The 24,856-nt window shown below is 50.8% G+C and overlaps 1 protein-coding gene across 3 annotated transcripts in view; it reads left to right on the top strand.

Moving 5' to 3' along the window:
• The first annotated feature begins 1,155 nt into the window (after positions 1-1,155).
• HMCN2 (hemicentin 2) overlaps positions 1,156-24,856 on the top strand; it is a 178,031-nt gene continuing 154,330 nt past the window's right edge. For 2 of the 3 annotated variants that reach the window (XM_015116555.3, XM_077967519.1), the window contains exons 1-4: positions 1,289-1,674; positions 21,782-21,852; positions 22,316-22,474; positions 23,344-23,466. In XM_015116555.3, the coding sequence (XP_014972041.3) occupies positions 1,422-1,674; positions 21,782-21,852; positions 22,316-22,474; positions 23,344-23,466 (606 nt within the window). In that variant the 5' untranslated portion in view covers positions 1,289-1,421. Of the gene's footprint in view, positions 1,675-21,781; positions 21,853-22,315; positions 22,475-23,343; positions 23,467-24,856 lie in introns of all 3 variants that reach the window. The other variant, XM_077967520.1, reaches the window with a different exon arrangement.

Raw genomic sequence — 24,856 nt, 5'->3', positions numbered from 1 at the left:
GCTTCCTGGCTGAGGACTCTGCAGGGACGGGGCTCAAGAAAGCACTTCCACCCCCCACCATCACTCACAGACCCAGAGCCCTCAGCCATGTCTCTGGGCGCATGGTGTTCTCGGAGGAGGGATTGAGGGGTTAGCTACCTTCTCGCACATGACTCAAAACCAGGCATATCCACAAAAGCTGCTGTTTATTTATTCAGCCAACATTAGTGACTCCCTACCATGTGCTTGGATCTGGGCTGGGAACTGGGGGCTCATCCAATGTAGACCAAGGCTTAGCCCTGCCCTCAAGTGGCTCGTAGGCCAGTGGGGAGAGAGGCCTAGAAACAGGTCCCGAGAGCACAGCCTGAGATAAGCAGCCATGCCTGAGCCCATCTGGATTGCCATGGAACAGGAGGCTGAACCCAGCCCCAGGCAAAACCCAGTCCCAGACAGCACCTCAGGTGGGAGCCAGCAACCCCACATGCAGCCCATGGGGCCGGGGAGGTGGATGGGCAGGAGGGTAGCCCTCATCATCTGGAGTCACCAGGCGACCATGTGACAATGTCTTTTAACACAAGGGAGGCAGCAGAGCTCTGGGCCTTTGGAGTCTTTCTAGATCTGGCCTCTGATCTTGTCTTGATTGTTTGAGAACTGAGTGACCTGGGGCAAATGCCTTCACCTCTCTGAGCCTCAGTTTGCTGCTCTGTAAAATGGGTTTAGGGTTAGTATTTCATTCTAGGGTTGCAGCCAGTCTTCAAGCAAATAACTGAAAATGATTAGAACATGGTTAACAACAAGACTTCTTGTTGATTATAATAATAGTAGTGCTTGCAATAACCGGGAAGCACAGAGCCCACCCAGCAGAAGGAAAAGGCATGGCGGAGTTTGTGTGTGTGTTGGTGGGTGGGGGTGTAGGGGAGTGGTCGCAGCACTGGGTGGAGGGAGCTGCAGAAGCCAGGGTCCGCTTTGGCCAGGCAGGGATGGGGGAAGTTGGGGTTTGAGGGAGACTGGTGCCGTTGCGCCTCCCCTTCCCTGTCTCCCGCCCCCGCAGCGTGGCTTGCCATCGGCTGGAGGCGCAGGTGTCCACTGCATCCTGCGCGTCCCCATCCCTCACTGCCCTGGCAGGGGCCCCAGCTCCCTTCTGCCTTCCGCCCCGCGTCCTCCCCTAACCTCGGATCTGGACGGGTGAACAGTGGGGCTGGGAAAGTTTGAGTCACGGTGGGGGGAGCGGAGGAGGCGGGCCCGTGACCCTGAACGGGGTGGGCTCTAGGACCCGCTTCTGGCGCCCAGCAGGGGGACCCGCCGCGCGCCCCTATCCCTCGCGCACTGGCCGCGGCCCGACGGAGCAAGGCACTGCCTGCAGCCGCTGTGTGCACTGGGTCGGCCGGCTCGCTCCGACCTGTGCCTCCACCGCAGCACCCGCAGCCAGAGCCGCGCTCAGCATGATGCCCGGGGCGCCGCTCCTGCGGCTGCTGACCGTGGTCTCTGTGGCAGTGGCGGTGGCCGGAGTTCCCGGGACGGTAATGCCTCCCACCACGGGGGACGCCACCCTGGCCTTCGTTTTCGACGTCACTGGCTCCATGTGGGACGACCTGATGCAGGTGATAGACGGCGCCTCGCGCATTCTGGAACGCAGTCTGAGCCGCCGCAGCCAGGCCATTGCCAACTACGCGCTGGTGCCCTTCCACGACCCAGGTAGCGCCCCCGCGCCCCCGCCTACCGGGCGCCCCCTTTGCGGTGCGCTCACCTGCCCGACCCCCTCAGTTGGCCCCGAACGCACCTGGACGTCGTGGGCTGCGCCACACCTTGGCGGGCGCGCCTTCTCGGCATATCCGTGCTGCGGGGACCCCGGGCACCTGGGCAGTCCTTGCGGCTGTCCCTTCCCTCCCAACCCCTGGAGCATTCCCTCGCTCGAGGAACCTGCTCTCCCTGCTCTCCTGCGCCGTTGTGAGACTTCAGCAAGTGACCTCACCTTCCCGCGCCTTACCAGCCCCACCTATGAAATGGTGAGGACGGCCTCCCAGGCTTGCTGAGATGTTGAAATGAGGCAGTCCTCTCGAGGACTTGGGACTCCACGAGCCTTTGCAGGGTTTTTCCTTTGGCCAATTCTTAGAATTCGCTCCCAGCATAGGTTTGGAGACCGGAACAGCTCCCAGAGGCAGGCCTTGGGACGAAATGGGGTCCACTACGGACCCTGCAGTGGGGAGCGGACTCACCCTTGCCGGTCTTGCCCCCTCGCCTGTCTTCCCTAGGGAAAGAGCAGCGCCTCTCGTGTGCTGGCCGTGGCCTCCACCTGCTGTATTCTCACAGCTGAGTCCCGCCCTAACTCCTTCCCTGCATGCTGCACCTCTGCTTCCCCTTTAACCCCCTTCCTTGCAGCTCAGTGTTAGGGGCGCCCTTTACAGGGTCCCTGGGCGCTCCACTGTAGAGAGTCCCAGGGAGAGCGGTTGCTGAGTGAGCAGCAGGTTCCCAGTCGAGGAGCAGGACTGCTTTCCACACTCCTTTTTTTTTTTTTTTTTTTTTTTTTTTTTTTTTGAGACGGAGTCTCGCTCTGTAGCCCAGGCTGGAGTGCAGTGGCCGGATCTCAGCTCACTGCAAGCTCCGCCTCCCGGGTTCACGCCATTCTCCGGCCTCAGCCTCCCGAGTAGCTGGGACTACAGGCGCTGCCACCTCGCCCGGCTATTTTTTGTATTTCTTAGTAGAGACGGGGTTTCACCGTGTTAGCCAGGATGGTCTCGATCTCCTGACCTCGTGATCCGCCCATCTCGGCCTCCCAAAGTGCTGGGATTACAGGCTTGAGCCACCGCGCCCGGCCACACACTCCTTTTTTTTTCTTTTTTTTTTGCGACAAGGTCTGGCTCTGTCACCAGGCTGGAGTGCAGTGCCGTAATCACGGCTCCCTGCAGCCTCAAACTCCTGGGCTCAGGCGATCCTCCCACCTCAGCCTCCCAAGTAGCTGGGACTACAAGCATACACCGCCATGCCTGGCTGATTTTTAAAATGTTTTGTAGACATGGAGTCTCTCTGTATTGCCCAGGCTAGTCTCAAACTCCAGGCCTCAGTGATCCTCCCACTTAGGCCTCCCAAAGTGTTGGGATTACAGGTATGAGCCACTGCACCCAGCCTCCCCAGCATTTTTTAATGGGAAATTTGAAACTTACAGTAACATGGGGAGAAACGTACATGGAACCGTCTACGCCCACCACTGAGGGCCTCTGAGTCATATTTTGCTTTATCATATCTATCATTCACCCCTCTGTCAAGGATAACTTTATAAAGCAAACACACACACACACACACACACACACACACACACACACACACACACAGATTCCTTGCAAAATTGTACGGCAGAATGTTCTTGTACTGAGGAAATAGACAGTGGCCATTGGCTGCATGAGCTAGCAAGTCCTTTCAGAAGGATTTGCATTTATGAATCACAATGCCATCACAGGTTCTTAAAAAACGGACGAAACGGTGAGAAGACATAGTTCTCTACGTAGGCTTCAGGCTGAGTTTGTGGTCTAGGGGCTTGGAGGCCCCTCTGCTTCCAGAAGTTCTGGGCACCACTGGGTTCTGCAGCTCAAAGCTCGGAAGCCAGGACTCTAAACAAAGATTTCTAGGAACATCAGATGGACAGCTTCCACCTTGGAGTCAGGGGGCAACCAAGCTGGGGGGCTGTGAGGAGGTGGGCTGTGAATTGTTCCGGCACTTGAACTGGAACACAGGTCACCATCCGTCTCCCCAACTCTCTCACCCACTTTCTGAATTGTTCTGGGGCTTCCGAAGACATCACACTGAAGGAGCTTAGAGATCGTCAAATCTACCCCTTTATCTTACAGTTGGAGACACTGAGGCTCAGGACACTGATGAGACTTCCCCAAGGCCCACCTGCCAGGGTGGCATCATTCCTGAATCATAACCCACATTTGTCTCTGAAATATGTGGCTCCAGTGGCCCGGCAGGATAGCAGCCGTTCGGAGCCACATGTCATGTCCTGAAGCCCAGGCCAGGGTTCCTGAGGCTGTCCTCACCGCCCCATCTGTGGCCACGAGCCTCAGGAAGCCCCCCGCCCACCCCTGCCCTTCCCTCTCCTCTCTGGACACTGAGCTGGCATGCAGTTCTCCAGCCTTCACCAGGCTCAGCGCCCTTACTCCATCCTCTATGAAACGAAAAACCAGTACTCTATCCTGGTTCCCCAAATTAGCTTCCCGGTGACACCCCCAGGTTCAGACATCAGGGAGACTTCAACATCATGAAACCCTTGACCTGTGTAGAGCCCAGGGAGGCCCACAGGGGGGGCCTGTGTGAAGGGGGCGGGGTCCATTCCTCAGGCTGGTAGTCCTCTGGGACAGGCCAGGTGGGGAATAGAAAGTGACATGTGGTGGCTCAGGTGCCAACTCCTGGCCATGGACCAGTAAGCAAGGAAGGGGACTAAGGAAAGACCCCCCTGAGGAGGCAGCCTGTGAGTAGGGCTTGAAGAGCATCAATGAATGTTTACTGGGTTTTGGCTGTTTGCCTGGCAGATGCCAGGTGCTGGGGACACAGCAGGAACAGAGGATTCCCTGGGGCGTGTGGAACTGGCTGGGTAAGGACTGGGGGATGGACAGGAGGGCTGATGTAGAGGGACAGGTGTGTGTGGGAGCTGGGTGTGCATGGGAGGAGTGGAGCGGGAAAGTGAGGAGGGGCAAGATTGGACGCAGCCATGACTGCAGGGCTGATTGATGCCTTGGCGGACTTGAATTTCCTTTTCTTTCAATGGGCTGTGAACAGCCACCGAGGGCTTCTGAGCGTTTGGAGCTGTGATTTAGGCCTGGCTGTGCCTTTTGAATCAGCAAATAGAATCCCCTTTGGTGGAAGAGGAGCTTGAGAAATAGGGGTTGTAGCTGTTTGTTCCAGCTCCCAGAGCTGCACACTGGGAGGTTTTTTTTTGTTTTTGTTTTTGTTTTGAGGCGGAGTCTCGCTCTGCCGCCCAGGCTGGGGTGCAGTGGCCGGATCTCAGCTCACTGCAAGCTCCACCTCCCGGGTTCACGCCATTCTCCTGCCTCAGCCTCCCATGTAGCTGGGACTACAGGCGCCCGCCACCGCGCCCGGCTAAGTTTTGTATTTTTAGTAGAGACGGGGTTTCACCGTGTTAATCAGGATGGTCTCGATCTCCTGACCTCATGATCCGCCCATCTCGGCCTCCCAAAGTGCTGGGATTACAGGCTTGAGCCACCGCGCCTGGCCCTGGGAGGGTTTTCTTAAAGGAAACCCCTCTCCTAAACCCCAAGAGGCAGGTGCAGGGCAAAGAGCAGTAGTTCTGGACTGTTCGTGCTTGGAGACAAACTAAGATCCGTGCTTCAGAAATTTTACAGTTTCTAAATTAAAAAGTTGTATGTTCCCAGAGTAGGAAAGTTAGAAGTTTGCTAATCGTTTCAAAAGAACCCTGGTTCCTTTTTTTGTTTTTGGAAAATAGTAGTAGAAACCAAGATCTGGTGCTAAAATTTAGATTGTTTTCAGTTTTTCTATATTAAAATGTTACTAAAAAACTCTTGTTAAAACCTTTGTCTGCATCTTTGATTGGTTTTTATGTAGGCTTCAGTTCCTCGAAGTGGAATTCCTAGCCATTTTTAACACAGTGAGTCGGGGGACGACTCGTCAAGTAGTTTTCCAGGATGTTTCAGGAGAGTGAACTTCCACCAGAACCGTTTCAGGGGGCTGTTTCAGCGCAGTCACCCCCAACACTGGAAATTAACATAAAAATATTTCTTTTCTAATTAAAAAATGGAAAATGATACCCTCTTGTTTCAATTGCTAGTGAGGTTCAATGTCTTTCAAGCGTTCACTAGATAATTTTGGTGTGAATTTCTTGTTTTGTAAACTGTCAGTTTCTTTGCAAATTTTTTCACTGGGAGTTTTAGTGGTTTTATTTTTAGTTGGGATGAGGACTTTATGTTGATGATGTTATTTTGTTTTGTTTTGTTTTTTGAGATGGAGTCTCGCTCTGTTGCCCAGGCTGGAGTGCAGTGGCGTGATCTCCACTCACTGCAACCTCTACCTCCCAGGTTCAAGCGATTCTCCTGCCTCAGCCTCCTGAGTAGCTGGGACTACAGATGCATTCCACCACGTCCGGCTAATTTTTGTAGTTTTAGTAGAGACGGGGTTTCACCATGTTGGCAAGGCTGGTCTTAAACTCCTGACTTCAAGTGATCCACCCATCTCAGCCTCCCAAAGTGCTGGGATTACAGGCATGAGCTACCACGCCTGGCCTTAACGGTTTTTTTTTTTTTTTTTTTTAAGTGTGCTTAGTGTTTTTCCTGGTTGCTTGTCTTTTAGTATTTGTAATTCTTGGTGTTTTAAAGTTTTAAATGTTTGTATAGAGAAATCTATTGTTTTTCTTTTTTTTCTTTGTGATTTCTTCACTTAGGTGCTTATAAAGGTTTTTTTGTTTTGTTTTGTTTTTTCCTGTCACACAACCAATTAGGTAGATTTTTTAGGGTTTATGCATGTGTGTGTTTTGTTTTATTTTCCTCTCTTCACATTTAATTCTTTAACTTGAAATTTTAAAAATTGGTAGGCTGAGCTCAGTGGCTCACACTTGTAATTCTAGTACTTTGGGAGGCTGAGGTGTGAGGATTGCTTGAGCCCAGGAGTTCAAGGTTGCAGGGAGCTATGACTGTGCCACTGCCCTCCAGCCTGGGCAATAGAGCAAGACCTTGTCTCAAAAAGAAAACAACAACAACAAAAAGAAAAACAGAAAATCTCAATAAAGTGTGGACTTGGGTTAATAATTATGTATCAATATTTATTAGTTGTGATAAATGTAGCATAGTAATGTAAGGTGTTAATAACATCAGCCTCCCAGGTAGCTGGGACTACAGGTGCACACCACCACACCTGGCTAATTTTTTGTAGAGATGGGATCTTGCTGTGTTGCCTAGGCCGGTGTCAAACTCCTGGCTTCAAGTGGTCTTCCTGCCTCTGCCTCCCAAAGCAGGGAAATTACACACATGAACCACAGCCCCCGGCCTTCCTCAGTTTTTCTTTTTTTTTTTTTTTGAGACAGAGTCTCACTCTATTGCCCAGGCTGGAGTGCAGTGGCCGGATCTCAGCTCACTGCAAGCTCTGGCTCCCGGGTTTATGCCATTCTCTTGCCTCAGCCTCCCGAGTAGCTGGGACTACAGGCACCCACCACCTCGCCCGGCTGGTTTTTTGTGTTTTTCAGTAGAGATGGCGTTTCACCGTGTTAGCCAGGATGGTCTCGATCTCCTGACCTCGTGATCCGCCCGTCTTGGCCTCCCAAAGTGCTGGGATTACAGGCTTGAGCCACCGCGCCCAGCCCCTCAGTTTTTCTTTAATGCCCTTTTTCTGCTCCAAGATCCCATCCAAGATACACTAATTGTCGTGTCTTCTTCGGCTCCTCAGGTTGTGAGTTTCTCAGGCTTACTTTCGTTTTGGTGAAACTGACAGTTTTGAGGAATACTGATCAGCTATTTTCCCTCAATCATTATTTGTCTGATGTTTTTCTCAAGCTAGACTGGGTCATGTTTCGGGAGGAAGACCCAGCGTGAAAATACCATTGTCATCATCTCATGTCAAGAGCACACGTTATCACGGTGATGGAACTCTGTTGATGTTAAGCTTGATTGCCTGACTCGGGTAGTAGTCTGCAGCTTTCTCCACAATGGAGTTACTATTTTCCCCTCTCTCTTTCCATACTGTGCTCTCTGGAAGAGAGTCAGTCACTGTGTGCAGCCCACATTTAAAAAGGGGGGAGCTACGATCCACGTCCTTGGTGGGGGAGTATCTATCTACATGGATTATTTGGAATTATTCTGCATGAGAATTGTCTCTTCTGCTCCATTTATTAATTAATTTAATCACTTATCTACATCAGCATAGAATCATGGCTAGCTATTTTATACTTTGTGTTATGATTCTAAACCACTTTATGTTGCTCCTCAAATGTTTCTGGCTGTGGTCGTCGGGAGCTCGTTCAGTTGGTTTCTGTGTCCCTTGGACACCCCTCACGTTGTGTACATGTTTCTTTTCTTTTTTTTTTTTTTTCCACATTCCTACTTTCTGGCACTGGTTGAGGCTCCAGGCTCATCTTATGTATTTCCTGCCTCAGTCCTTGAATTCACTGTTTCTCCAAGGATCCCTGATTCCTGTGACTGGAAACCAGGATATCTGTGCTAAGTGTGTTTGTTGGTGCTGAGGTGCCATTACTTCTAAAACCTCCCTTAACTCACAGGGTAAGGAGATGTATGTTGTATACATACCTGTCTATGTACTTGTATCTATAAATAGTTTTCTATGTAATCATCTGTGTCTATATTAAGCTAAACATGAGTTCATGCTGAAAGCTTCAACTCTAATTCGTGTTTGTTATTGGATTAGATATATTAGGTATATGGATAGTCAAACCTCTTCCCGTGCCTTATCTGTAACCTCCACATCTAACAGTGACAAACCTGCCTCCTGCCGTCCACCATCCCTTTACTTTACTATTTAGTTCCAGTATACATTTATAGTGCTTTCAGAATTGTTGAGGAGGACCCCCATGGGAAACAGCTTTATTAACTAGAATACAGTTTTTTTGCTTTTAGTCTTACAGATTCCATTCATTTCCAAAATTACTTAGGCCAACACCTTCTTCAGCTCCTTCTTTTTAAAAAAAATTATTTTTATTTTATTTTTTTATTTTTTGAGATAGAGTCTCACCCTATCTCCCAGGCTGGAGGACAGTGGCTCAATCTTGGCTCACTGCAAATTCCACCTCCTGGGTTTAAGGAATTCTCCTGCCTCAGCCTCCCGAGTAGCTGGGATTACAGGCAGGCGTGCACCACCATGCCTAACTAATTTTTGTATTTTTAGCAGAGACAGGGTTTCACCATGTTGGCCAGGCTGGTCTTGAACTCCTGACCTCAAATGATCCTCCTGCCCCGGCCTCCCAAAGTCTTGGGATTACAGGCATGAGTCACCATACCTGGCCTCTTCTTCTTCTTCTTTTAAACTTCGAGACAGCATCTCATTCTGTTGCCCAGGCTGGATGACTCACTGCAGCCTCAACATCCCCAAGCTCAGGGGATCCTCCCATTTCACCTCCAGAGTAGCTGGGACCGCAGGCACATACCACCACGCCTGGCTAATTTCTGTGTGTGTACATAGATTTGGTAGAGGGTCTTGCCATGTTGCCCAGGTTAGTCTTGAACTCCTGGGCTCAAGTGGTCCACCCATCTTGGCCTCCCAAAGTGCTGGGATTACAGGCCTGAACCACCGCGCCCAGCCAAGCATCTTCTTTTTATTCATATTCTTCATTTGCAAAACCTTCTTGAGAATTTTTTTTTTTTTTTGAGATGGAGTCTCGCTCTGTTGCCCAGGCTGGAGTGCAGGGGCCGGATCTCAGCTCACTGCAAGCTCCGCCTCCCAGGTTTACACCATTCTCCTGCCTCAGCCTCCCGAATAGCTGGGACTACAGGCGCCCGCCACCTCGCCCGGCTAGTTTTTTGTATTTTTAGTAGAGACGGGGTTTCACCGTGTTAGCCAGGATGGTCTCCATCTCCTGACCTCGTGATCCGCCCATCTCGGCCTCCCAAAGTGCTGGGATTACAGGCTTGAGCCACCGCACCCGGCCAAGAATTTTATCTTTTAGATGACATATAGAAAAACTTGTCACTTCCAAAAATTTTTTCTACTCTGATTTTTCTTGGAATTGTGTTAAGTCTTGATTTTGGGGAAGAGTTATCATTTTCAAAAAACTCCATCGTTCTCATCCGTCAGACGTGCCTCTTATTCTGTTCATATTTATTTCTTTTAGTAAAGATTCATAGTTTTGGTTTTTTTCATAAAGATTCAGGGTTTTTTTTTTTCTCACAGGTTCCACCCATTTTTTTAAAGATTATTTTAAGATAGTTTGGGTTTTGTCACTATTTTGCCCAGGATTTTTTTTCCATTACATTTTTTACAAATGAGTATTGCTTATTGCTAGTATGTTGGAAAGGAATTCATTTCATATATTAATTTTCTTTCCAGCTTCTTTTACTAAAGTTTTTTTTAACTAGTTCTAATTTTTTGTTAATGTCTTCAGTTTTCTAGGTTGAGAGTCACAGCTTGTCCAAATTATAATAATGTCACTTCTTTTCCAATCAAATGTTTCACATACTTTAAGTGTTTTGTATTATTTATCAGTGAAAATTGTCAGAACAATACCAAATAATGGTGATGGCTGCAGTTATCTTGTCTTTCTTTTTTTTTTTTTTTAGACTGAGTCTCGCTCTCTTGCCCAGGCTGGAGTGCAGTGGTGCAATCTCAGCCCGCTGCAACTTGCGTCCCCCAGGCTCAAGCAATTCTCTCGCCTCAGCCTCCCGAGTAGCTGGGATTACAGGCATGCGCCACCATGCCCAGCTAATTTGCATATTTTTGGTAGAGACAGGGTTTCACCATGTTGACCAGGCTGGTCCCAAACTCCTGACCTCAGGTGATTTGCCTGCCTCGGCCTTCCAAAGTGCTGGGATTACAGGTGTGCGCCACCGCCCCGGCCATCTTGTCTTGCTTTTGATTGTGCACCACTCATCGTATGATGTTGATTCTCAGTTTGAGTTTTTGTTGCTACGTGAACGAAGATGCTTTCATTCCTAATTTTACTAAAAGAAAATAAACTCAAAAAACAAGAAAAAGCAAAAACAAAACAAAAAATCCAAACAAGGATGGGTGTTGAATTTTAGCAAGTGATTTTCTGCTTTGTTGCAATGTTTATAAGAACCTTCTCCTGTTGATGTATTAATGTGATGTATTAATTTTTTTTTTTTTTTTTTGAGAGATGGAGTCTCACTCTGTCGCCCAGGCTGGAGTGCAATGGTGTGATCTTGACTCACTGCAGCTTCCGTCTCCTGGGTTCAAGCGATTCTCCTGTCTCAGCTTCCCAAAGTTGGGACTACAGATGTGCATTACCACGCCCAGCTAATTTTTTTTTTTGAGACGGAGTCTCGCTCAGTCTCCCAGGCTGGAGTGCAGTGGTGCGATCTCAGCTCACTACAAGCTCCGCCTCCCAGGTTCACGCCATTCTTCTGCCTCAGCCTCCCGGGTAGCTGGGACTACAGGTGTCCGCCACCTCACCTGGCCAGTTTTTTTGTATTTTTAGTAGACACGGGATTTCACCATGTTAGCCAGGATGGTCTCGATCTCCTGACCTCATGATCCGCCCGCCTCGGCCTCCCAAAGGGCTGGGATTCCATCGTGAGCCACGGCGCCCGGCCGTCATTGTTTTCGTTAGTTTGCTAGGTGGGAGATGGTGTCCTGTCTTCATCTGAATTTGTCGATTGTTGGTGACCTTCCAATCTTCTGGAGTTTCTCCCTGGGTGTCTCTGGGGCTCCTGGGGCTCCATCATCCTTCCCAAGGGAAGAGGTGGTTTTTGCCGGTCAGTGGTGAGGATGCAGGCGGGCAGAGCGCAGATGTATTTGGGCCACACACTTGCCTGGGAGCTGGAATGGCTGGAACTCTGGCTGCATGTTCTGGGTTGTGTGTGTGTACATGTGATTTTTACTGTCACCCTGAATGACATTGCTATTTTTATTTTTTGAATTTATTTTTGAGATGGAGTCTTGCTCTGTCACCTAGGCTGGAGGGCAGTGGCAACATCTTGTCTCAGTGCAACCTCCACTTCCTGGGTTCAAGTGATTCTCCTGCCTCAGCCTCCTGAGTAGCTGGGATTACAGGTGCCTGCCACCATGCCTGGCTAATTTTTGTATTTTTAGTAGAGGTGGGGTTTCACCATGTTGGACAGGCTGGTCACGAACTCCTGACCTCCAGTGATCCCCCTGCCTCACCCTCCCAAAGTGCTGGGATTACAGGCGTGAGCCACCACGCCCAGCCATAACGTTGCTATTAACCAGCCTCGCCTCATGAAATAGAAACAATCAGTCCTTCTTCTGAGGGGAAAATTCACTCTCTTAACCTGGCCCTGGACACGTCCCTCCTTGGAGGCCTGGAGGTCTGAGCGGCCTGTGAGCTGTGAGCTGGACTAGGCACGTCCCTGTCATTCCGAGGGTGCCTGACAGTCAGCCAGGAGTGGCCTGGCTGGGATAGATAACACCTCATCAAAGGGCTTTCCAGGCGAGGATCTGTGCAGGGGAGGGGTGCTAGAGAGAGATGGCCCAGGGTGCCTGCAGGAGGAGTACAAGAAGGGTGAGGAAGCCACGGGTCTGAGGGCAGGAGGTCCCTGGAGGGGCAGGGGTGGGTGGGTGGGTGTGTCAGGTCAGCCTGTACAGCCTGAGCTGGTCTGGTTCCCAGGGATCCCCCATGTACCCTTTAATCACTTACTCCATCTTCAATTCTCAAGGGGTCCCTGGGGGCCAGGCAGGGTGCTGGCTTGCCTTGGTACCTGCAGTCCAGCCAGAAAGGCCCATGGTGCATAGCCAAGTCCCTAGGCGTCTCATCACAGCTGTGGCTGCCCGCAATGACATTCCTGAGGGAGTGACATTGAGCTGAGGTGGAGAGAAGCTGGATAGGTAGGGGAGGATCAGAGCAGGACTGAGAACAGCACTCCAGGCAGAGGGGACAACAGCAACAATGGCTGTGAGGTTGGCAGGAATATCTCCTTGATTGAACATTAGCAGGTGGAGCTGACAGGGACACTCAGGGCGGAGCTGGGTTCCATCTCCGGGTGTTCAGGGAGAGGCCTGGGGTGGAGGTCCCGAGGAGAGTTGCTTTCTGGTCTCCTGGACACTGAAGAGGAGGCAGATAAAGATTCTGGAGCCATTTTGGCCCTTTGAACAGAACCACCCACCCAGTTGGCTCTGCCATCGTGTCTGTCCCTTGAAGGTGTCTTCAAGGGAATCACCTTTGCCCAGACTGGCTCAGGGGCTATCAGAATTCTAGCAGGCTTGACATCACTTTCTCCAACCCCTGCCCTTTAGAGATGGGATAGCTGAGCCCTGGGGAGGGGAGGCAGTTTGACGATGGTGGTGGCTGAGTGCGGGACCTGCCTGCGGTCACTGCAGCTGAAGGACGGGGATATGTGGATCCAGGGCTGGCTCCAAAATTCCAGCCCCACTTGGAGAGAGAAGCAGGGGCAAGGCAGGCCCCGGGAAGAGGCCTCAGCCTGAGATATTTCTGAGACTGGGTTCTGAGTGCCTGACTGCAGCCTTGACTGTGTCCACTGGGACACATGAAGCTGGGCGAGGGGGTGGGGCACCCCGTGGGTGAGGGGTTGGGCTGTTCCACCCATGCGTGCTCCTCACATGTCTGAGACAGTTCATGGGGCTGGCCCCACACCCTCCTCTTGCCCAGTGGAAAAAACCCGGCCTGTGGAGTGGTGGTTCCAGGCCAGGCTTCTGGGGCTCATATGCTGGAAGGCGGCGTGAGTGGAGCCAAGGTCACGGGTTTAATCATCCCTGCAGCCGGCAGGCCTGCTCGGAGGGACTGCACGCCACATCTGCCCAGCTGTTTGGCAAGTGCCCACCCTCAGTCATGAACCTCCGTCCCTCTGCAGGCACAAGACAAGGGTCTGGGGAATGAGTTCTGAGTGTCTGCAGCCTCATGGGTGGTTGACAGCTTGCACTGGAATCAGACTGACCTAGATGGACTCTCATTTCTACTGCTTCCTAGTTGTAATTCCTTGGGCAGCTCACTTTACCTCCCTGAGCCTCCATTTTCTCATCTACAAAATGGGGATAATAAATAGTAGACCTCATAGGTGTCGTAAGACTTTTATGAGCAAATGCATGTCAAATGCTTAGAACAAAACTTGGTGCTTAGTAAACATCAAAACAATGGTAACATCACCATCACCACCATCATCATCATCACCATCGTCATCATCACCACCACCACCATCATCACTGTTTTTGGTGGCAGTATAGTCAGTGGCAAAGGGAACAGGCATTGGAATGAAACATTTGTGGATCTGGACATTGTACAACATTGAAAAGCGTTCTTCCAAAATTCATGTCCTTCCTGGGACTGCAGAATGAGACCCTATTTTCCTTTCTTTTCTTTTCTTTTTTTTTTTTTTCTTTTTTGAAAAGAAAGCTCTTGTTGCCCAGGCTGGAGTGCAATGGCGCAATCTCAGCTCACCTCAACCTCTACCTCCCGGGTTCAAGCGATTCTCCTGACTCAGCCTCCCGAGTAGCTGGGATTACAGGCATGCACCACCACGCCCGGCTAATTTTGTATTTTAGTAGAGACGGGGTTTCTCCATGTTGGTCAGGCTGGTCTCAAACTCCCAACCTCAGGTGATCCACCTGCCTCAGCCTCCCAAAGTGCTGGGATTACAGGTGTGAGCCACCTCACCCGGACTGAGACCCTATTTTCTTTTTCTTTTCTTTTTTTTTTTTTGAGACAGAGTCTCACTCTATTGCCCAGGCTGGAGTGCAATGGCGCGATCTCAGCTCCTGCAACCTCCGCCTTCTGGGTTCAAGTGATTCTCCTGTCTCAGCCTCCCGAGTAGCTGGGATTACAGGCGCACGCCACCAGGCCCAGCTAATTTTTGTATTTTTAGTAGAGACAGGGTTTCACCACGTTGGTCAGGTTGATGGTCTCGAACTCCTGACCTGGTGATCCACCCACCTCGGCCTCCCAAAGTGCTGGGATTGCAGGCATGAGCCATCACACCCAGCGACCCTATTTTCAAATAGGGTCATCTCAGATGTAATTAGCTAAGATGAGGTCATACTGCCTTAGAGTGGGCCCTTAATCCAATATGAATGATGTCCTTATAAGAAGAAGAGAAGAGACAGACACCCAGGGAGAAGGCCATGCGATGATGGAGGCAGAGATTAGACTGAAGTGTCTGCAAGCCAAGGAGCACCAAGAGCTGCTGGCCTTACCAGAAGCCAAGAGAAACACACGGGGAACATTCTTCCTCCCAGCTTTCAGAGCAAGCACGGCAATGCTGACCCCTGGATTTTGGACTTCCAGCCTCTAGAACAGCGAGAGAAGAAATTTCTGTTTTTAAGCCACCCACCCAGTTTGTGATACTTTGTTACAGCAGCTCCAGGAAACTAGCATAGACATTAACTAGCAATTACCAGTGGTTGGACTGTCACCAAGGGCATTGTTTCTGTACGTTCCCATCTTCAGTTGTAACAGGGAGACATTAATAGGACTGAGCTAAAGCTTGTAAAATAAGAAGTGCTCACTGCATAGAAGCAGTTGTTACCATTACCACCGCCACCACCATCATCATTGGTATCATCAACACCAGTATCGTCATCAACATCATCACTGTCAATATTATCGTCATTTTCATTGTCATCAACATCAGCAGCAGCAGCAGCAGCAGCAGCGTCAACTTTGTGCTAGGAAGGGCAGCGTGTTAAGACCTAAGGCTTTTGGGACTTTTTGTCCAGGGCCAGCCCTGCCTGGATAGGGTGAAAGAGGGAGATAACCAACCTGCACGTTGTGTACATGTACCCTAAAACTTAAAAGTATTTAAATAAAAAAAGGGGGACTCAGGGCCGGGCGCGGTGGCTCACGCCTGTAATCCCAGCACTTTGGGAGGCCGAGACGGGCGGATCACGAGGTCAGGAGATCGAGACCATCCTGGCTGACACGGTGAAACCCCGTCTCTACTAAAAAGATATTAAAAAACTAGCCGGGTGAGGTGGTGGGTGCCTGTAGTCCTAGCTACTCGGGAGGCTGAGGCAGGAGAATGGCGTAAACCCGGGAGGCGGAACTTGCAGTGAGCTGAGATCCGGACACTGCACTCCAGCCTGGGTGACAGAGCGAGACTCTGTCTCAAAAAAAAAAAAAAAAAAAAAAAAAAAAAAAAAAAAGGGACTCAGTTGACTCCTCTCATGGATGAGCCCCCATGGGGACAAGCCAAGCATCCTGCCCTGTTTGTCCCGGTGCCTCACTCTCCATCCTGCTGGAAGATGGGGCTTGAAATGCCGCCCTTGCCAATAGCTCCCTGTCCCGGGGAAGCTTCGGGATGGTGATCGATAATGGTGCAGCAGGTCCCGGGGATGACAAATGAAGCCATGAGCCAGCCTTCATTAATGACAAGAAGGCATCCATCTCTGTCTCGTTGCCTGGAGCTGCAGGTTGGAGGGCGGTAGGTGAGCAGCAAGGAGGACAGATAGGGAGTAAGCCTCCGCATCCCCTCCCTTTCTTACTATCTCGGAAGATGGCCCTGCCCTGGGAATGATGGGAATGGTCGGCAGGACCTACCTCCCAGGGCAGGTTTGGGGATTGTCTGTTCAGAGATTGCATGGGGATTGTGTGTGTGCGTGCGTGTATGTGCCCGTGTCTGAGTGCATGTCGTGTGTGTGCGCATGTGCATTCTCCTGAGAAAATTCTTTGTTCATAGCTTGGGGCAGACATCAAAAAGCTCTTGCTTTCCATCTTTGCTGGGGCCTGCTCTCTACGTCCAGAGGAATCACAGACACCTTTGTTGATCTGGCCAGTGCCCCCTGAGCGTGGCCAATCTCTCCACATGTTCAAGGAAACCGCGTTTGGTTTCCTGCCTTGTTTCAGATCTGTTTCTCTGGGCGAGGACAGCAACGTCCTGTGGTGGGAGGGCCTGAGGCTCGGGTGGGCCGGGCATTCAGCAGTATTTGTTGAGTGTTAACTGAATGCCTGGCATTGTGTTGGGCACGGAATGTAAAGATAAGTGGAACCTGGGTCCCGACCTGGAGCTGCTCAAGCAGGATGGGATTCATTGAGAAGTTTTTCATTCATCCTTTGGACAGTATTGATTCAATATTTATTTAAGCACTTACTGTGTGCCAGGCACTGAGCTCGGTATGAGGCCTGCCGTGGTGAATGACAGAGATAGGGTCACTGCCTGTGTGATGTGTCCAGCCAACTCTTGCCCCAGATCTTCCCCCTGACACGGAGGGGCTGTCTTCTCTCGGGGCCTCAGTTTCCACATCTTTAAAAAGATGGGGGTCTTCAGATCTCTCCGTCCTCAACATTGTTGTTTTGTTTTTTTGAGATGGAGTCTTGCTCTATCACCCAGGCTGGAGTGCAGTGTCACAATCTCGGCTTCCTGCAATCGCTGCCTCCCAGGTTCAAGCAACTGTCCTGCCTCAGCCTTTTGAGTAGCCAGGATTATAAGCATATGCCACCACGCCCAGCTAATTTTTGTATTTTTAGTAGAGATGAGGTTTCACCATGTTGGCCAGGCTGGTCTTGAACTCCTGACCTCGAGTCATTCGCCTGCCTCAACCTCCCAGAGTGCTGAGATTGCGGGCATGAGCCACTGCGCCTGGCCCTCAACATTGTTATGTTTGGCACATAGGTTGTAGTCAAATTGGCTTTTCTGAAGTTGATTCTTACTGAAGACAAAATGGTGAAAGCCGTGGTAGGGTAGAATGATATCTTCCCAAAGATGTGCCTATCCTAATACATAGAACCTGCAAATGTGTGACCTGTCATGGTGAAAGGGACTTTGCAGGTGTGACAAAGTCATGGCTCTCGAGATGGGAGATTGTCCTGGATTATCTGGGTGAGCCCTTTATAATCACAAGGGTACTCGTAAGAGGGAGGCAGGAAGCTGGGAGTCAGAGAGGGAGCTGTGACAACAGCAGCACAGAAGAGAGACAGACACCCTGCTGCTGCTTTGAAGATGGAGGAAGGAGCCATAATCCAAGGCCTCTAGCAGCTGGAAAAGGCAAGGAAACTGATCCTCCCCTAGAACCCCCAGGAGAAACACGGACCTGCCGACACTTGGGTTTAGGACTGCTGGCTTCCATAACTGTGTGTTGTTTTAAGGCATGAAGTTTCCAGTAATTTGTCACAGAAGCAATAGGAAACTGAGACAGAGGCCAACCCTAAAATCCTTTCCAGTGCTCTCTGGTCCAGGGGATCCTTCCTATTGAAATGATGTTTGAGCAACTTTCTGGAAATTTGCTCACATTTGTTCAATGAAAAGAATCAGGTTAGAAATAGTATGTTATTTATACTTCAATAAAAATTCGGCTTAAAATAGTATGTATTTTTGTAAGTTATATGTATACATTTAAATATATGAATATAAAAATTGAAGATTATACACAAAAATGAAAATTATTATCTCTGGTTGGTATAAATACAGCCAGTTGGCCAGGTGCAGTGGCTCACGCCTGTAATCCCAGCACTTTGAGAGCCCAAGGCTGGTGGATCACGAGGTCAGGAGATCGAGACCATCCTGGCCAACATGGTGAAATCCCATTTCTACTAAAAATACAAAAATTAGCTGGGCATGGTGGCAGGCGCCTGTAATCCCAGCTACTTGGGAGGCTGAGGCAAGAGAATGGCTTGAAGTCAGGAGGTGGAGGTTGCAGTGAGCAGAGATCGCGCCACTGCACTCCAGCCTGGGTGACAGAACGAGACTCTGTCTCAAAAAAAAAAAAAAATACAGGCAGTTGTGCCCCTTCCCTTTTTTGTTTTGCTTGGTTTTGCCTGTCAGGAATTTCTATGTCTAGTTCCCTGAGAGCAGGAGTTAAGAGCAGCTCTGTTCTTGAGGTTGTCCAGACCTGGGCTCATATCCCAGCACTGCCACTTATTGGCTGTGGGTCATTGGACAAGTTACCGTCTCTGGGCTTCCATATTCTCCTCTGTAAAAATGTGGGTAAGACTTGGACCCCGGCACTTTGAGAGACCGAGGTGGGTGGATCACATGAGGCCAAGAGTTTGAGACCAGCCTGGCCAACATGGCGACACCCTGTCTCTACTAAAAATACAAACAAAATTAGCCAGGCGTGGTGGTATACTTCTGTAATCCCAGCTACTTGGGAGACTGAGGCACAAGAATCGCATGAGCCTGGGAACTGGAGGTTGCAGTGAGCTAGGATCGTGCCACTGAACTCCAGCCTGGGTGATAGAGTGAGACTCCGTCTCAAAAGGAAAAAAAAAGGCCTGGCGCAGTGGCTCATGCTTGCTGTTATCACAGCACTTTGGGAGGCTGAGGCGGGCAGATCACCTGAGGTCAGGAGTTTGAGACCAGCCTGGCAAATATGGCGAAATCCCGTCTCTACTAAAAATACAAAAATCAGCTGGGTGTGGTGGCAGGGACCTATAGTCCCAGCTACTAGGCTGGGGCAGGAGAATCACCTGAACCCGGGAGGCGGAGGCTGCGGTGAGCTGAGATTGCACCACTGTGCTCCAGCCTGAGTGACAGAACAAGACTCCGTCTCAAAAAAAAATAAAAAAAAAAAAGACTTGGACCTACCAGGTGCTAGGAGGAATTCAGTGAGCTGATACACAGGAAGTATCTCAGGACATGGCCTGGTGCTTACAAGGTATTTAGTGACTGTCCTTATCATTCATGTCATGTTAATTTCTTTTTACAATGAACATGTGTGATTACCTAACAATGAAATAATCAGCACTGAGTAAAATGATTGCTCTTCTTAGTCAAAGTAGAATTTGAGGACCTCATATTGAAGCGAGACTGTCTTTGACTGCACTTTGTGAGAACACCCGCTGGAGCCTGGCCAAGTGCACGCTCACGTCAGCACATCCTCTTCCCATTTGCTGAGCCTTTGCTCCATGCCAAGCTACGTGCTAAGCTCCGTGCCAGGGGTTTAGCTACCTGGCTTCACTGAATTCTCACAGCGATGGTTCTTGGTCGGGAGAAATGGTGTTGTTACGTGCCTCGTTCTACAGATGAAGAAACTGAGGCTTGGCGCAGTGAAGCGAGCGCTGCCTGAGAGGCCCCATAGCCCAAAAAGGATAAATGAAGGATTCCAATCAGACCTGGCTGAGCTCCAAGGCTGAGGACTGAGCTGCTGCAGTCAGGCTGAATTCGTTACTGTGGAGTTCAGAGGAAAGGACGTGGTGGGGATGGCCAGGGCAGGCGAGGGAGGGCAGGGTGGGATGAGATGGAGAAACACAGGCCAGAGGGGCAGGGGCCCCAGGGAAAGCTGGCGTCAGCTCATCCTTGATCATTGTGAGATATGCTGGATAATTCTACAGGCTTTCCTTTCTAAGAAAGACTGATATCCGCCGACTTGTTGCTAAGAATGAAAGTTTGTTTAGACCGATGGAACTTAGAATTGCTGAACTAAAAATAGTCTGTTATTAGAGTTCACTGAGGCTGGGCACAGTGGCTCACACCTGTAATCTCAGCACTTTGGGAGGCTGAGGTAGGTGGATCACTTGAGGTCAGGAGTTCAATACCAGCCTGGCCAACATGGCGAAACCCCGTCTCTAGTAAAAATACAAAAATCAGCTGGACACGGTGGCACATGACTGTGGTCCCAGCTACTTGGGGGGCTGAGGCAAGAGAATCGCTTGAAACTGGGAGGTGGAGATTACAGTGAGCTGAGATCATGCCACTATACTGCAGCCTGGGTGACAAAGCGAGACTCTATCTCAGTAAATAAAATAAAATAAAATAAAATACATAGAGTTCACCGAGGACTCAAATATTTTCCTAAGAAACCTAATGTCCACACGACCTTGTACAATGCCCATTGTGCGCTTATCCACAAGGCTCTCCATAACCCCAGCCCTGCTGTCCAGCACTGGTAGTGTTGTCTTGTGTTGGCATGGATCTCCATTACTGCTATTTAAAAAAAGAAAGCTATTAGAGAACATTTCAAATATATACAACATAAGTAGAAGAGAACAATGAATCTCCATGTACCCATCACCCAGCATCGCCAAATATTTAACAGCCCCATCATTCTCGTCTCGCCTGTACCTCCTCCCACCCCCAACCCCCACTCAGTGATCATTTGTTCTAGTGCTTTGCTTACAGGGTAAATTTACATACATTGAAATGCTCCGATCTTAGCTGCACACTTTTGACAAATGATACACCGAGGAACCCACACTCCTATCACAATATAGAATGTTTCTGTCTCAGACAGTTCCTTCCAAGTCAAGCTCCTCAGGCAACCTCTGTTCTGTTTTTCTTCACCTTAGATTAATTTTGACTGTTCCAGAACTTACTATAAATGGAACCATACTGTATGTGCTGTTTTGCATCTGGCTTCTCTCACGTGGGAGGCACCCCTGTTGTTGCCTGTATCGGTAGTCGTCCTGTCTTATTGCTGAGGACAACCTGGTTCTGTGAATTTACCAGTTTGTTTATCACTCTACCAGATGATGGACATCTGGCTCGTGTCCAGTGTTGGACTATTGTGAACACAGCTGCTATGAACCTTTGAGTACAAGCCTTTGTGTGAACATATGTTTTCATTTCTCTTGGGGACATACCTAGGTGTGGAATGGCTGGACCCATGGTAGGTGCATGTGTAACGTTTCAGAAACTTCCGTTGTCTTCCAAAGAGGTTAAACCGTGTTGCGTTCCCACAAGCAGTGAATGAAAGTTCCAGTTGCTCCACGTCCTTGCCAACCTCAAATGCAGTCAATCTTTGTCATTTTTATTGCTGTTCTTTTTAAAATGAGCTCATACATAGATGGCGTTTCTGGAAGGTTTTTCTCTTGTTGAGCAGCTGGTGTTGGAGAGCTGCTGTGTGTCCCAAAATGGATTGTTTGTTTGCTTCTCGTTTCTTTGTCTTCCTGGAATTCCTTCCCCACGGAGTGGCAGCCGGCGGGATGGTGGAGGTGGGGATTCTTAGGGGAGTCTTGGTGACCAAAGGTTGGGTGCTGCTGTCCGGGGGGAGGAGCTGGAGCTTGCCCTCTGCCTCACCTCTGCTTCCCTGGAGCTCGGTCTCTGCTTTGGCGCTGGGCACAGGGCAGAGTGGTCTGACCTCGTTTCCTGGTCTGATCCTGCAGCTCCGAGAGCTGCTTCCTAATCTCTCCCCATCTTGTGTGCCAGCCTCAGCTCCTCTGAGCATCCATCCTCGTGTCACTGCCAAACCAGCCCACCGGGCTGTGTGTCTAGGAGTCCCAGCCCATCTGGGCATCCCTCTCTCTTCTCCACAGATATTGGCCCAGTGACCATCACAGCGGACCCTGCGGTGTTTCAGAGGGAGCTGAGAGAACTCTATGTGCAGGTGGGCACTGTTCCTTGACCCTCTGTCCCACTCTGTGTCCCACCAAGAGGGTTTGGGGAGGTAGCTTCGAGTGACTCCCTCTTGCCCAGCCTCTACCTCTCCCTCCTCCTGGGCAAATGTGTGGCTTCCTTAGGCCATCTGTTAGCTGCTCCCATGGCCCCCTCCATCCTTGCCCACTCGAAGTACTTGGCGCGGTGCTGGGCTTATTGGTGTAGTGACTGCCTTCCGTGGGGGTGGGCCTGTGTCACTCTTGCATGGGTGAATAAATGAATGAATGAATGATGCTGCTTGTCTACAGTTAAAGCAGGTTGGATGTTATATCATATCCCTGGGAAGGAAGTGACTGGGTGGGCGGGTGACAGTTCAAGGTGACTCCCAACACCCAATGGTTTTGGAGGTGTCCCTGGGTGGGTCCCATCTAGAGGAGGCAGGTGGCAGCTGCTGACACGTCCCTGCCCTCCAGGGAGGTGGTGACTGCCCGGAGATGAGTGTGGGGGCCATTAAGGCTGCCGTGGAGGTTGCCAACCCCGGCTCCTTCATCTACGTCTTCTCGGATGCCCGCGCCAAAGACTATCACAAGAAGGAAGAGCTGCTGCGTCTCCTGCAGCTCAAACAATCACAGGTGGGTGAGCCGGCTTTGGGGGCCTGAGTGGGGTCCCCCAGGGGGTCCTGAGGAAGCTGGGGTCTCTCACGCCACCTGAGCCACCACCTGGAGAGAGAGCTGGGCACTTCTCTTCCACAGCCTTGGTCCAGCTTCTGCCAGGCATGGCCAGAGCCTCGGAACCAAGTTGGCCCAGGAAGTGTGAGTGTGCTGTCATGCTCTAGGCCCGGGCCAGGGTTCACACTTCCCTGGTGCAGCTTGTTCCTGATGGAGCACACACCACCTACTCCTTTCATCCCCATCAAAGTCCAGGCAACCCATCTTCCTCCTGGCATCACCTCTGCTCCTGGTCTCTGCCATTCATGTCCCATTTGCCATTGTCTCAGGGTTTGGAAGACCTGTCAGATCCCTTGCTTCTGGCTTTTGCAGTGAGGGCTGTGAGATGGGACATGATCAAGGGAGGGAGAAGGGCCAGCTCTTTGGCATCCTTGGGCAAGATCCAAAGGGCCGGGACTGCTTCTCTGCCGCCTCATCTAGAACTTGCTTGGGTTCTTCAAGGTTCTTCTAACTCTGCAGGCTCCAGGGGCCACTCTGAGATGAATTGACTTCCACACCCTTCTTTGTTGTTGACTCAATAGCAGTACCCAATATGGAACGCCTACTGTTTTCCCGGCCCTGTGCCTAGCACTTATCCTGCATCAGCTCCTGATCCCCATGAGATGGGTACTTCTATTTTCCCTTCTATTCATGTGTCATGTGTCATTCTATACATGTGCCAGACAGAGGAAAGGGCCTACTCCAGGTCACTCCACCTTGATCGAGGTCCTGCTGCTCACCCCTGAAGCAGCCGGCCAGGGAAGTTGAGAGCAGGCTGCATGTCCATCTTCCAGGTGGTCTTTGTGCTGACGGGGGACTGTGGCGACCGCACCCATCCTGGCTACCTGGCCTATGAGGAGATCGCTGCCACCAGCTCTGGGCAGGTGTTCCACCTGGACAAGCAGCAAGTGACAGAGGTGAGCACCGGGAGGAGGCACCATCCTGGAGTCCATCACTCGGGCACGGTGAGGACATTGACCATCCCTGTGGCTCCAGGTGGCTGAATGGCAACCAATCCCCCAGAGATGCAGGGATATATAGATAGCTGAGCAGCGCTGGGTGCACGCCTGTGGCAGGCACAGGAAGCACCGTGCTCAGGTACCACCACATCATCTCATCTCGCCAAACCTTTCCACCTGTCCCAAAGGCAGGTGCTTCCGTGTTTCCAGGCAGAATTGTGCAGGTAAAGAGGCCGAGGCTTGACGCAGCCTCTTGGGATGACCTGAGTTCAGCAGTTGGTCCAGGCTGACAAGGTGGCCCCAGAGAGTGTGGCGGAAGTATGGGTGTGGGGCGTCTTCTGAGTGTCTCCCCAGAGTCAGGGAAGCTGGGGTGGCTGGAGGAGCACAGGAGCTCTCAGGTTCAGGCGGTGGTGCTGGGCACTGGCCAGGGAGGGGCTGGCTTGCCGTGTGGGCTACTGTGCCGGGATCTGGGTTCACTCAGAGCCCAGTGTTCCGCAGGCACCTGCCGTCCAGTCTTGCTGCTGGACAGGGGTCTGTCCTTCCTCCCCTCAGGGCTCCCTGGTATCATCCTGTTCAGGGCTGTCTCTGCCTTCCCTCCACCCCACACTCCCATCCCCTCCCAGGAGCACAGGGTCCTTCCAGGAGCCAACTGGGAAATGATTAACAATGCTTTCTCTGGGAAGGACAAGCACGCCCATTTCCATGGTGTAAATACTCCCACCTCGGCTGATTCCAAGTCAGAGTGGGGAAGTGATGCTGACACTCAGCTTTCCTGACCCTACGCAAGTGGCTCCCACACACCACTGGATCCCGCTCAGGCACACCTCACAACCAGGTCCCTCCTGCTTGTCCCCTGGAGAATATCCAGCCCCTTATCTGACCCCTCTGCCTTTCTGGTCCCCCTGTGATCCCCTTGCCCAAACTTGTTGCTGCCCTGCTGGCTTCTCTGCTGTCTCTCCAATGTCCCACGTTCCTCCCCACCCAGAACCTTTGCTGGTGCGGCCCGTTCTTCCAGCTCTTCCTCCCCTGGCTCCTTCTCACCTTCCCAGTCTTGGCTTAAGCGCACCTCCTCACAGAGACCCTCCTTGATTTCCTCTCTAGATTAAGTCTCCTATCTCTTGAACCTGGGAGGCGGAGGTTGCAGTGAGCCGAGATCACGCCATTGCACTCCAGCCTGGGCAACAAGAGCGAAACTCCATCTGATAATATTAAAAAAAAAAAAAAAAAAAAAAAAAAGATTAGGTCTCCTTCTGTGCCCCTCACAGCTCCCTGTGCTACTTTGCATAATCGTAACTTTATAACTGCGATTATTAAATGTCACTAGGCTGTGAAGTCTCCAGGGGCTGGA

This window comes from Macaca mulatta, chromosome 15, assembly GCF_049350105.2.
Source record: "Macaca mulatta isolate MMU2019108-1 chromosome 15, T2T-MMU8v2.0, whole genome shotgun sequence".
Taxonomy (NCBI): Eukaryota; Metazoa; Chordata; class Mammalia; order Primates; family Cercopithecidae; genus Macaca; species Macaca mulatta.
This window is presented reverse-complemented; position numbering and strand designations above follow the sequence as displayed.